Below are 14242 nucleotides of genomic sequence, written 5' to 3' on the forward strand. Positions count from 1 at the left end.
CAGCCACTGAAAAAGAAATGCAGGCTGGAAATAAACCTCAGCTACTGTGAACACTTAAAAGACTGACTAAAAAAGAAATGCATTGTAATGCAAGCTCTAGAAAGAGCTGCCTCCTCCATCAAAACACATGACATGACTGACTGGCTGAATGCTCCTAATGTCCTCGTCTGACTCAAACTGTGAGCCTGCAAGTCACAAATGACTGCTTACAGCTGATTCATTGCTCCTACAGGTTGTTACATGTGCATTTTTCATCCTGGAGGACTGTTGCAGTCATCACTACCCTTCACAAGCTGCCATTTCATCTTCATGCATGGTCTCAGCTGTGTTTGGTTGTTCACACATTACACAACTGAGTGGTGTTGAGCTAAAACATGCATTACATGTTGAGTAGCCTCTTAAACAGCCCCAAAACACACCTAATTAATGAAAAACCCTAAAAAGGGGAGCGGTCCGAGAGAGTTTTAGTGGCCTGCCAAAAACCCTAATTTTTGGGGCACCCTTCTACATCTATAAATAGACAGGCTGCCCCCATTCAGCCGATTATCCTTGTTTGCAAGTTACACCAGCCCACAAACCCTACTGCTGTTGGCGCCCAGTTTCCAACCTGCAGCCCGCCTCCATCTACTGTCCAGCCATCATCGACTGCAGCCACATTATCTTCAGCCTGTCCATTGCTGTAGGCGACAGCTCTCAACTGCTGGCGACTGCTCCAAACTGTCCCAGACTACTATTCTAGGGAACAAATCTGAAACCGGCTTGAAAAGAGACAAAAATAGCCAAGAAAGGGCTCAAAAACATTGGCACAACGTAGGGAATTAATAGCTGCTAATAAATGCTTTATTTGTGAACAGGAGGGTCACATTGCAAGGACTGTCCCAATAGGCAACAAGCTGGAAAATCAAAAAATCAGGGAGATCCTAAGGGAAAGAAGCCCAAAACATCAATGAGATTGGTATGCGATGTTGTTAATGATTAGCCCAATCATGATACTACTAAGTTGTACAAAGCATGGGGCAAAATTAAGAATCAGCATGCATTGATATTCTTTGATAATGATGCACAAGGCAACTTCATCTCTGTAGACATAGTACCCTGTCTAGGCACCAGAGAGGATGAGATGGGACCCATAGGGGAAGTTGGGATGGCATGTAAAGGCCATGCAAAGCCGGTCACACTGCTCATTGGAAAGCTTTGGTTGCATATACATGGATATGTGGACAACAAAGAGTTATTCATTGCTCAACTTGAGGATTGTAATGAGTTGCCTAGTATACCATGGTGTCATCATATGCATGCAATGATTGATTCATGTGCAAAAGAAATCATCATTTAGTATAAGGGAAAGACACTCACACTTGATGTAAAGTTAACACGGAAATAAAGTTAACAAGGAAATTTGTCCTTGTTAAAGCAGCTGCTATTTCTAAAATAATTAAAAATAATATTTCAACATACCTAGCTTCTACCAAGGATAAGGATGATAGTGAGAATGTTGGGAATATGTCTACGTTAGAGAAAGATAACATGTCATTTTGAAAATAAATGCTCACTGCTTCTCTTAATCACTTCTAGGACAGCTACCACCTAAAGGACTTGAAGATCATGGCATAGATCTTATTCCTAGGAGTAATCTGCCTAATAAGCCACCCTACAAAGTCAATGCAGCCCAGCCCAGCAAGAGGAGATTATGAGTCAGGTGAATGAGCTATTAGAAAAAGGGCTGATTCAGCCCAACTCATATCCTTTTTATTCTCCAGTGCTTTTGGTGGAAAAAAAGGATGGTTCGTGGCGTATGTGCATTGACTATCGTGCTTTGAATAAGATCACGATATAGAACCGACTCCCAATCCCTCAGATTAATGACATTATGGATAGATTGCAAAGGGCAACCATATTTAGCCGTATAGATTTGAAAAATGGATATCATCAAATACGTATTAGATCAGAGAATGTGCCTAAGATAGCTTTCAGGACATCTTTTTGGTTGTATGAGTTTCTTGTCATGCCTTTTGGACTTACAAATGCTTCTGCCCCCCTTTTAATCGGATGATAGATCACATCTTTAGACCACATGGGGCATTTGTGGGTACTTTCTTTGATGACATGATTGTCTATTCAAAGAATGAGGCAAAGCATAGAAGCACTATTGGGTGTGAAGCCCCTTTGGATGTAAACTCCCATTTATCCCACGTATATAAACTTACGGGTGTGAACACATTCTTTACTTGTACCCTAACAGATAAATACATTTTTATTCTTTGTGTACTGTGCAACACACTGGTACACTCTTACTAGATGCTCTCAGCTCTCTGCTCTACCTCTGCTCATTCCAAGCTCTCATTCTATCAATCACTCCAACTCAACAAACTGGTATCAGAGCCATTACGGTCCAAGGAGGCAGCTGACAAACAGGTGCAACAACGCTGACAATCACAAGCACTAGTTGCAAGCGGCAATGCAGGCCCAAACGAGAGGCGCTGGCGGCATGCGAGCAATGCAAGCCCAAGCGAGAGGTATTGGCGACAGCGCAAGGCCGACACACTGTCGACAGGACCAGTGCCAAGCAGCTAACAAGCTACGAAGCTGGGGCAGACTAACGCATGCCAGGTGGCAGACCAAACTTGGCAGACCAGACACAACCACTCGACAAGCGACTGGTCAGACAAGCGGGCTCCAAGTCAGCCCAATAGTCACAGGCGGACTGCTCGCGACGTGACACAAGCGCCGTGGGGCTCCAGGTCAACATGACAGTTGCAGGCGAACTGCTCACGACAAGCGACATGCGCCTAGTTTCATCAGACGAACACGTCAATGGTCCCCCTTTTTTATTTAATCAGAAATTTTCAGTTTGTTCTATTTCTTCTCTTCCAGGTGTTCATGCGAGCAAGGACAGAACACAAATATGTGTAAATCTGTTCCTCGAAATTTGGGGGCTTTTCCCAGATTTGGCACCGGACACATGTTTCAGTGAATCCTGATCCATAAATTGGGGATTTTCAAATGCAAGTGAAATTTTTGCTTGATTGACCCAATTTCTTGGAAATTTGTGCAGATGCCTGTCAAAATCGGACGTCCGATTCCAGAAATCGGACATGACCAAAATCGGACCACTGGGCCGATCGGACTCCTAGACCCTAAAATTTGGGGCTTTGCACAATTCGTGAAATTTCTCCAACATTTGCCCGCACTTGATGCTCGGGAAGATGTACTGATGCAATCGGTTCGGATTTGTCCGTAAAATTTTGGGGGTTCTACCGAAATTTGAGAATTTTGGCAAAAATTATATCTGAAATGTACATTGGAAACATTGTTGATGCAATCTTGGTGCTATAAGCAGTGAGATTCATTCCCCGCTTGTGAAATATTGAAGAAATTGCAGAGAATATTGGTTTCTTTTGTGTATCAGAAGTACTTGGTCACACACACAACAGTACATATGTTGGGCAGCTTCCATTGAGTTGAGTGTCAATTGTTGCATTACGCACGGTTGTTCGATCAATTTCATATGAACTCTTCCTCAGAGGGGACTCTTGTTGCTCATTCTCAGAAGGGGTAACAAGGGAAGGGCAAACAAAATCCAACCTCCACTCAAAATCAAAAACAAAATCCATCCGAGGAATCACAAGGAAACTCCCAGTCACAGCTCAAACAAGGGTTGTAGAATGTACCTAAAAAGAATAGATATTGTCAACATTGTCAAAAGGCTGGTCATTTTGATGACGATTGTCGCTCAAAGGCCAGAGGCACAGCACCCAAATCTAAGTCTCAGACCCCCGCCCCTCAATCGGGCAACCCCCAAGAGGGGAGGCAAGGTGCTGGCAAAGGGCAATTTAAAGATCAGACTCATATTGCCACCGCTCAGCCATCTCAGTCACGATAACATTCTCAATTACCGCTCAGCCATCTCAGTCGCGATAACATTCTCAACTCCAGAGGGATTGTCTGACTGGTCTGTAAAGGCCCACATCGTCTCCATAGAGACATCAGATACGAGTCTCGTCCACATCTGTGAGTTGCCTCCCAAGACGAGGTCACCGCAGGAACCAATCGTCACAATTGAGCACTTTAGCTCCTGTTTGGATTGTGGACAGTGGAGCTACACATCATATGACTCCTATAGCAAACATTTTCTGTTTCCAAGCCCCTGCAGCCGGACGGATTCGTGTAGGAAACAACTCCTCGGTCAAGATTTAGGCTCAAGGCAGCGTTAGTTTTGCCACTGACAAGGTCCCGATCTTGCTTCACTGGACAATGTATACCATGTCCCCCAGCTTGGGATGAACTTGTTATCTGTTCAGCAACTTTCCCAGTTGGGACGAGCAATTTTCTTTACAGCGACCACAATCAAGATCCTTGACTCTCAGATTGGTTTAATTATTGCTCACGGTGAGACACAGCCTAATGGCCTTTACCACAAGACACTTTCTAGCCGAGGGCTCCGTGTTCCATAGCTTCCAGGCATTCGTCACATCTCACAAGCCTACGAACAATGAGCATCTTTGGCACTGCGTCTTTGGGACTTTCACTTAGGGCAGATTGGTTATGACTCTCTGTATGAGTTATCCCGCCATCAACTGCTTGAGGGCCTTCCCCGCCTAAAACTAGCTCGCGATGTCTATAAAGCTTGTCAACTCAAAAAGCAGCACCATACCCCATTCCCTTAGCAGTCCACACATCGTGCGGAGCAACCTCTTAGATTGATTCATGTTGATCTTTGTGGGCCGATATCCACTGCACTGCCGCCTTGAATGGCGCGCTATACTTTTTTATAGTGGATGATCATTCTCAATACATGTGGATATACTTCCTCAAGCATAAGTCCGATGTTTTTCTGCTTAGGTGTTGCTAGTTCATAACCAGATTGGTCGTCATATTGGTTGCATGAGGAGTGATAGTGGTGGCGAGTTTATCTCCCACGAGTTTTCTAAGTTTCTACTAAAGCATGGCATCTCTCGCCAACTCACCTCTACTAACTCCCCCTCTCAGAATGGAGTCGTAGAGCGTAGGAACCGAACAGTCATGGAAATGGCACACTCTATGCTATTTGCGGCAGAGCTTTCTGAGCGCCTTTGGATCAGGCTGTTAACACTTCGGTGTATATCCTCAACCGATACCCGACTGCGGCTCTTCTTCAGAAGACCCTATATGATGCATTTTTTGGCTCTCGACCTATCATTTCCCACTTCAGAGTCTACGCCTATTGTGCCTACACACACACACACCCCTAATGATAAGAGAGGAAAGCTTACTCCCCGAGCTGATCTCCTTATTTTTGTTGGATATTTCTCTAAAGTGAAAGCCTATCGTTTGTTCGGTCCTCAGACAAACAAGGTGATCGTTAGGAGGGACGTCGTTTTTTATGAGAAGGATATCGTGCACTCTTTTGCACAGGATGCCGATCCTATTCCTCCTTCCACATCATCAGAGATCGTACCTACTAAGTTGTTATCTTATTTTTTGGGAATGGAGGTAGTTCGTTCTGGGGGGATGCATTTTTGTGTCACAGCAAAAGTACGCACTTCAGCTAGTGGAAATACACACTTCGGATCAAACACAGCTAGTGGCTACGCCTCTTGATCCTACTATCCACTTGCCGAAGGATACCCTATGACAGCCCTTCGATGCACATACGCTCTGTCGTAGGAAAACTTCTTTGGTTAATTCACACTAGGTCAGATTTAGCTTACTCAGTTAGCATACTCAATCAGTATTTCACAGCACCTAGGATGTCACATTGGAATACATGTCTTCGTATGTTGCATTATTTACGGTGTACTTATTCTTATGGCCTGACTTATGGTTTTGGTTTATGTTTGAGATCCCGACACTCAGCGTTCTCATGGAGGCTACCTCTTTACCTTGGGCACGGCTCCCATTTCTTGGTCAAGCTGTAAGCAGGAGACCATGGCGGCTTTCACGGCCGAGACCGAGTACCGGCCGAGTACCGGGCTCTCTTCGATGGCACCACCGAGGACATCTACCTGAGGAGTTTACTAGCGGCACTTCATTTCCCATGCGACTCTCCCACCGTTGTCTACTACGATAACCAGAGTGCCATTATCCTTGTGGACAATCCGATCATTACACCATAGACGCAGTATGTGGGAGTCCACTTCCATTTTTCCAAAGAGCAAGTTAAGCTAGACATTATCCGCCTAGAGTTTGTGTCTATATCCAACAATTTTGCAGATATTTTGACCAAAGCGGTCAACCAGCCGATTCTTCAGTACCCGTTACCCAGGATCGGTTTGGGTACACCCTCCCCTGCTTCTTCAAATTGACGGGGAGAGGGTGCTTTCCTCTTGCTTTCACTTCCAGTTTAAGAGGGGGCGGCTACTTTTCTTGATAGTGACAGTGATGATGCTTACAGTTTTTTAGAAATTTGTTCATTTATTCTTTTGTATTGTATTATGTACATTTGTAACTTCATCTGCACTGTCAGGATGACCTGATTGTAAAAGGGCACTTGGGCAAGTGAACAATTCCCCTGCAAGGACTGTCCAAGTAGCACCGTTGCATTGCATTTTGTGTGGGCATGACATCTTGCATCGCCCTTTGATTACCCCATGCATTGGCATTTCGTTCATGTAAACATGCATCTGTGCGCATTTATCCCTTTTCGATCTTTTGGTGTGGTCAACTCTGGATCCACCAAATTCGTGGCATTACCCATGGTAGTCTCCAAGGCAGTTTTTCCTTAGCTTGTCTTGCTTGCTTTACATATTTGCTATATCTCCAACATAGCCTTATTCTTCTTCATCAACACCGAATAATGGTAGGCATAGTATACTTGTTTTGTGAAGGCCAAAAAAAAAAACAAAACGAGCAATCCATAGCTGATTCCATCCGCCTTTGTAGTGCTCGGTAGGCCATTGGGCAGCCGATGTGCACCTTTTGTCCAATACCATGTCCTCTCTGAGTGATCACTTGGGCTCCCTTGGTAAGATAGCCATCGCCTCTGTAGTCTTAGTAGGCCACTGGGAAGCCGACGCACACCCTTTGTCCGATGCTTTGGTTGCTTTGGGGTGGGATGCCTTGGGGTGATTTTTCTCATGGCACAGTTGTTGGGCCTAAGAGGGGGGGTTGAGCTAAAAATGCATTAGTTTTACTTAAACAAACCCAAAACTTGCTTAATTAATGAAGAAACCTTGTTTATTTTAAAAGAAACGCAATCCTAAAGAGTTTTTGTGTCCCATAAGCACAAACCCACTTGGGAGGGCCCAAACTTTCTATAAATACGTATGCTGCCCTCCATTCAGCCTACAATCTCGTTTGCAGATTTCAAGTGTTTCAACTTGCTGCCCACACCCCACTCACGAAGGATATCTCAGTCGAAGCTGTCCATTGCTATCTACAATGGTTGGCGCCTGATTTCCAGCCCTCTTCTTGTAGTTTGGAGCTGATCCCAGCCAGGCAACTGCTGTTCCTGCACAGACCTGCTGCCGTACTGCCTACCACGTCATCTGCAGGCTGCGTTTGAAAGTTTTCTCTCCTCCAACTGTCGCCCAGCTTCTACAAGCTGTCGCCAGGCTGTCCAGCCTGCGTTTGGAAGTTTTCTCTCTCCTACAAGCTGTCCTGCCTACGTTTTTAATATCTCTCTCCTGCAAGCTGTCTTGCCTACGTTTTTAGTCTTTCTCTCTCCTCGCTACTGTCTGCATCAGATCCAGCTTCTCACTGCTGTGTTTGCTAGTGTTCGACATTCGGAGATTACCTTGCTGCGATTCAGGATCCATTCAGAGTACGACACACTCTCCAGCTCATTACCCCTGCCCTGATCCTTGAGATACAGGAGTTCAAGGTTCAGTATTCATTCACTGCATAGTGTGTTTGTTGCATGAGTATTCACTGCATAGTGTGTTTGTTTGTCTCTGAGTTACCCCAGCCCTAACTGAGTTCTTTTATCAGTCTATGCTTTGTCATACGATTGTTATTTGTGTTTCTATGTCAAAGCATTTCTTTACACCCTACTTCTTCAGATTGACGGGAATAGTGTGCTTCCCTCTCACTTTCCCTTCCAGTTAAAGAAGAGGGGGGGCTTTCTGCTCTTGATGGTGACAAAGTCTTTTTACAATTTTGTTTCAAACATTGTGTATGATACTGTGTACCTTCATCTGCATCATGGGATGACCATGATTGTAAAAGGGCACTTGAGCAAGTGAAAATTTCCCCTGGGAAGGCATTGTCCAAGTGGCACCATTGTATAGCATTTTACATGAGTATGATTATATCTACATTGCCTCTTGCATTACTCTAGTGTATCAACATTCTGTTCTTGTAACATGCATCTGTGCGCATTTATCTCTTTTCCAGTATTTGGAGTGGTCGACTTTGGATCCACCATATTCTTGGCATTGCACAGGGCAGTCTCCCTCACTTACTGAGCTTGCCTAGCTTGCTTTCCATATTTCTTTTTTGCCTTTCCACGTACCCACCATACTTGCTTCCCACACTTAGCCCATTTCCTTCATCATCACCATCCACTAGTGGTAGAGTTAGCCTTGTTTGTTTTATGAAGATCTTGGGATGAACCATCCCTTTCAAGCACTATTACTTAATAGGCCAAAAACTTTTGGAAAAGCCTTATATACTGCTAAATCTTTTGAAACACCAAGCAAAAGCCCTCCAAAAAAAAAAGGGTCAATTGTGTTTCCATCAATCTTTTTAGGGCTTAGTAGGCTACTACGTAGCCGACATGAACTCTTTGTCTAATGGTTTATCCTCTCTCGAGTGAACACTTGGACTCACTTAGGTAAGATAACCATTGTCTATGTAATCTTGGTAGGTCACTCGGCAACCAACATGCACCCTTGCTCGATGCTTTGGTTGCTTTGGAGTGGGACGCCTCAGGAAAAAGAAATGAAAAAGGACTTGGGCTTGTTTACAATCCCTTTTCTGGTTCCAATTTTGGCCCTAAGAGGGGTGTTGAGCTAAAAAATCATTAGCCTTAATTAAATAGTCCCAAAACTCAAGTTAATTAATGAATTTAAACCTTTTCTTTAAAATATACATGGCCCTAGAGAGTTTCAGTGTCCCACATGCATATCCTAATTTGAGAGGCCCTAAACTTTCTATAAATAGACAAGCTGCCCTCCCACTCAATGTAATCTCGTTTTTACAGTTTGAAAGTGCCAGAACTTTGCTGCCCACACCCCATTCACAAAGGACATCTCAACCAAGGCTAATCACACTGTCTACTACCTACTAGTGCCTATTTTCAGCCATATTCTTGCTGATCTCTGCCCCTACAGCCTGTCGCCAGCTGATCCAAGAGGCCCACATCCTATGTTTGCTGCCTAGTGACCCTCTACTAGCTGCATTTGCTGACATACAGCTGTCATCTACATCAAATGATCTTCCCTAGGCTGCATTTGGCCTGACCAGCTGCTGCCTAGCACTTTACCACTCCTTGGAGGCTGCATTATGCCTCTCCAGCTGCCACCCAAGCTGTCAACTTACTCTAGACTCTACATTTGCTATCTCTCTCTCTCCTCAGCCTCTCTAACATTGATTCAAATGCCACACTGTTGCGTTTGCTATTGCCAAACATCCTCGGAGACTACCTTACTGTATTTCGACATCCGTCAAAGCGTGACACTCTCCAACTCCTTTGAGGCACAAGTTCAAAGTTTAGTATTCATTCACTACATAGTGTGTTTATTGCATTGAGCATTGTATATTCCACAATCATTCACTTCAGATTATTCACTGTATTCATTGTCTCTGAGTTACCCTAACCCTAACTGTGTTTTGTAATCAATTTGTGCTCTATCATATGATTGTATGTGTTTCTGTGTTAGGACATTTCTTTACACTCTTGCCTATAAGCCTTAATCTAAGTTAGAGGAGGATATTGTGAACTCCAACATTGTGATTATTTGTCGTTTTGTGTATTTTAGATACTTCCAGTGGAGATGTACCAATGCATTTCGTTTTTGATATAGTGACCATTTTGGTCAATTGGGCTGGCCCAATTGAACACTCACATTTTGGGCTTGGCCAATTTGTATGCCAGTGGTCTCAATTTGCCTGCTTATAGGCAGCCTACCCACTCACTCCATCCATCATTTAGGGTCGCCCTTCTCATTCTTCTCTCATCCCCCTGCTTTCGTCTAGCACTCACACTAACACTCAATGTTGCATGTTGGGGCTGACCTTCGCATCCTTATATTATTTAGTCTTCTTGTTAGTTAGTTCATTCTTTCTCTTGCATTTCTCTCAAATCTCCTCCTCCTCTATTTGCTTCGTGTTCACTTTCCTTTCCATTGCACATTCTTACAAAATCAACCTCTAGCTTCATGAAACTAGACGTTCCAAGGAGAATCAAATGCTTTTCTTGTCATCTAGTTGTGCTAGAATCCAACCAATGCACAACTTCCAAGTTGCCACAAGGAACCCCAATGATCCACTCATTACTCTTTGAAGGCCAATGAGTGATGGCTTTCCAGCCAACAATTTCATGAGACCAAGCACTACTTCAACAAAGGTATGTTGGTCTCCATGCAATACCTATAGAATATGCAATGACCACAAAAAGTTCTCACCTTCTTCAACCAATCACCAATACTAATCATTTTTGAGTTATGAGGTTCCCCAACTCCATATGGGGTTATTGCCTTTTTCTTGGGCCCCTTTATGGTCACTTTCTATTCATTTTCTGGGCACTTTTTGACAGTTGGCAACATTTATGCCCTCCCGAATCAGGTCAGCCAGTTTTGGCATTTAGGCCTATTTATAGGCACTCACACAATTGTAGGTTCAGTACTTAGCATCAGCATTTTGGCTTGGGAACTAGCCTCCTGATACTATCAACAAGTTGCGTACTAGTGCATGCTAGAGCACCACCTTTTTGTTTCCAAGAAAAGCTCTCAACACTACTTTGATTCCCAAAAGCAAGGGCTGACTTTCCTCTCTCAAGATTTTGCTTTAAAAAGAAAGATGAAGTAGAGGCAAAAAATTGATCTTAAACTGAGATAAATCAGATGTTAACTCAATCAAACTAGCACTTATTTTTGAATGAAGATTCACCGTCCCCAACATTGTAAAACATACATTGTAGAAGCATATGCCCTAACCGAAAAAATGAGCGGTGAACCTACATTATATTCTTATATGTTATATAAGACTTGCCAAAATCTGATTGCCTGAATTTTCGTGTTGTAATTGACGGCCAAAGTATTTGTAAGAAAACAAGGGTGCCTTGAAAATCAGGGGCACGCAAAAAAGAAAGATTAGGCACTTGAGCAGCGATGCCTATATAGCAGTCAGGTCATCATTGATCTTTCATTGTGCATTAGTGCCAGACAGAGCTCGGACTACGCCTGCCATGCGAAATTGCATAGACAATGAGAAGTGGCGAGAAACGTACCATCACGGAGGTCAAGCCAATCGAGAGCACCGAGAAGTTGCCCTTCATCATCGTCTTCGTCTAGTTCTTCATCGTTGTCGTCATCTTCTTCTTCCTCCTCTTCTTCGCAGAAGCCTTCTGCTTCCGCTTCTTTCTCTGCTTCTTCCTTGTGTGCTTCTTCCTTCTTGAACTCTGCTGATTCAGTGCTAGCAGCCGCTGAGTGTGCGCTGCAAGTATCAGCAGAGCTGAGAAGTGTGTCCGCGCGCATGTCCTCCACATCCACCATGTCTGAAAGAGATTCAACACAGTTTAACAGCTCTGGCAACGATCAAACTGCTTGCAGGGACGATCTTATAAGACTGAGACCGACATTTTAAACATTTATAATTTGTTATTGCTGGTAAATTGTAATATAAATAGCTACCAATATTTAAGATATTCCGCATTATAAACCTAGTCCACTATTTCACACAAAACCGAGGTTTAATGTGACATCGATTGTAAAAGTTTTGAAAAGGCTTTTACATCTTTTTTCAAAGGCCTTTAATTTTTTTTTTAAAAGAAGGTTAAAAACCTTGTAAAAGCTTTAGCTATAGACATGGCAAATATATGTATTTGGGTCAAGAATCCCTTCAAAGTTTAGAATTAAAGGTTTTGGTATCTTATGCCAAAAGTTTTTCAATTTTTTTTAAAAAAGAGAGAGAATGGATGAGCGATAATTGTCCTAGGGAAAATTATACAGTCTAGATCACATATAATTTTCTTATTCTTGAGAAATTGGAAGGGAGGGTTGGGCGAGGTGGTTTTGACTTTATTGGACCACCAAGTGGCAAGCCCATTATCCCTCCTTTCCTCTCCCACATGCAACAAGCAATGCACAAATGAGCTCCTTATGTTCAAGATGAACTCAATCATAGCAAGCTCCCAAGGAAAGAGAAGAATGCATTTGTGCAAAGATTTGCTCTCACATAATAATGCTCAATGCATTAAGTTTAATGATAGTAGGGAGCGGTCCTTTTGGGCTCTTGTAACCTTCTTACTTTCAAAACTCAAACAATGATATATGAATTTCATAATTAGACTATACTTCTTCTTTATGGGGAAACCCCCCTCAAAAGAGGAGTTTTCAAAATGGTTAGTGTAAACTTACCATGCAAGAGCTGTCCTCTTAAAGTTTTGTTTTGTTAGGTGAGTTTTCTTTCTTACATTAGTTAACTCTCAACAAGAGGGCAGCTAGATACTAGCTTCTTGTGTCGTTACAAAGTTGATATTGTGAATGTTCTCCCTTGGAGCTCTAGCTTAGATATTGGTGTCATATGCATGCATGATTATTTTGTAATGTGTTGCATTCTCCTTAGCTTTCCTGAATGGATGGACAATGAAATCAGTGTGCTCACAAAGGCGCTTGGAGGAGTTCTCTATGTTCATTCAATAGCCAATGGAAATGGTGTCCTCAAAGCGGAGAGAAAAGCATGCAACCTTTGGGATAAGAGGAATGAGCTGCCAGATGGTCTTCAACTATTTGATGCTATTGGCTTGCATGTTTTTGTCAACATTAGGTATTCCTATTCCTCCAATACATGCTTCTTCTATAGGGAGAGCAAGCACTATCTATACTTGAAAATAAAAATTGTAAGAGGAGAACCTTCTAAGGAGAAACGGATGGTTGGTGACAAGACATTGAGACCCAAGGAAGCCCATGGGGTTATCTCAAGTGAAAACTAGCTAACATTAGAAGTCTAAAGCCCATGGTTTGTGTTGAGAAATAGAATGTAGATTAAGTCATATCCTTTGGTTGTATGAAAAAGGAAAGGAGACTATATGTAAAGTGTCGTAAAGCCAAAAGTATCTATCCACTTTGGGAGATACTCATTATGTGTGTAGGGAGAGAAGAGAATAATGAAGATGAAGATGAAGAAGATGGATTGAGCCTCCATATCTTGTGCCATCTCCCTTTTGTTGTGCATCTAAATTGAATCCTTTCAGTTGGTATCAAAGTGGGAATGCAAGAGTTAAGAATCTAATTGTGATGCATGACAAATTGAGGTCTACATTGGATTTAAAGATTGTTCTCTACCATTAAATCAAGTACAAATCCTCATCTAATCAACTCAAAACAAGTACATGGATTTGAAGAGCCATTGTAGCTCAAATTCAAGGCATATATTGCTCGCTTTGAATGCATGCAAGAAGCCATTGAAGGTTGCAAACAATGGATTATAACAATGGTTTGGTTGCTTTGGGTTTCAAATCAATTCATCTATTGGATGTTGAAAGTTCAAGGGCTACTTAAGCTCATGGCTTGCGTGAACAAGGGACCTACTTGTGCCTGGAAGTGCTAGGGTAGCTTAGAAACTAAGCATAAGGTGTGCTTATCAATGGAAGTAGGGTGTTTGTTGCTCTCTATAAACAGAGAAGAAAATATAAGAATATTATAATTCTCCTTAGTTTTTAGAGAAGAGCTTAAAGCTCTAGAATTCAGGGAGAAGGAAAAGAAGATGTTTTGCTCCATTGTTTAAGGTTATTATTAACCTTAATTAAAATACCCCCCTCCTTTCACACTAATAGCAAGCTTAACTAGTTTGATCTCTAGAGTTCACACTAGAATATAATGGAACTAGTTCTTTTCAAAAATAATTTCACGTTGGAGAACCATGGAACTAGTTATTTTGCCGAACTAGTTCACACTTTATGTGTTCACACTGCAATAGGAAAAAACTAGTTGTTTCAAGGACTAAAAGGTTGGTTTCTATGTAACTTTCGTGTACCAATTTGGAGGGGTAATTTTATCAAAAATATTATCATGGTTTGATCTTGGACTGGACTTTACTCTTAGCATTAAAAATGCAAAAAATAAGCATGGAAATTTGTCAAATGTTGGCTTGTATTTTGATG

General features: G+C 42.5%; 1 protein-coding gene across 1 annotated transcript in view; it reads right to left on the reverse strand.

Annotated features, from left to right (window-relative positions):
* The window catches only part of LOC148032424 (uncharacterized), a 46373-nt gene extending 34684 nt beyond the window's left edge, over positions 1-11689 (reverse strand). The window contains exon 1 of the mRNA XM_087683081.1: positions 11369-11689. Within this exon, the coding sequence (XP_087539207.1) occupies positions 11369-11633 (265 nt within the window). The 5' untranslated portion in view covers positions 11634-11689. The remainder of the gene's footprint in view (positions 1-11368) is intronic.
* Positions 11690-14242: the final 2553 nt, after the last annotated feature.

This window comes from Lygodium microphyllum, chromosome 8, assembly GCF_053477565.2.
Source record: "Lygodium microphyllum isolate KBCC chromosome 8, Lygodium_microphyllum_v1.1.10, whole genome shotgun sequence".
Classification (NCBI taxonomy): Eukaryota; Viridiplantae; Streptophyta; class Polypodiopsida; order Schizaeales; family Lygodiaceae; genus Lygodium; species Lygodium microphyllum.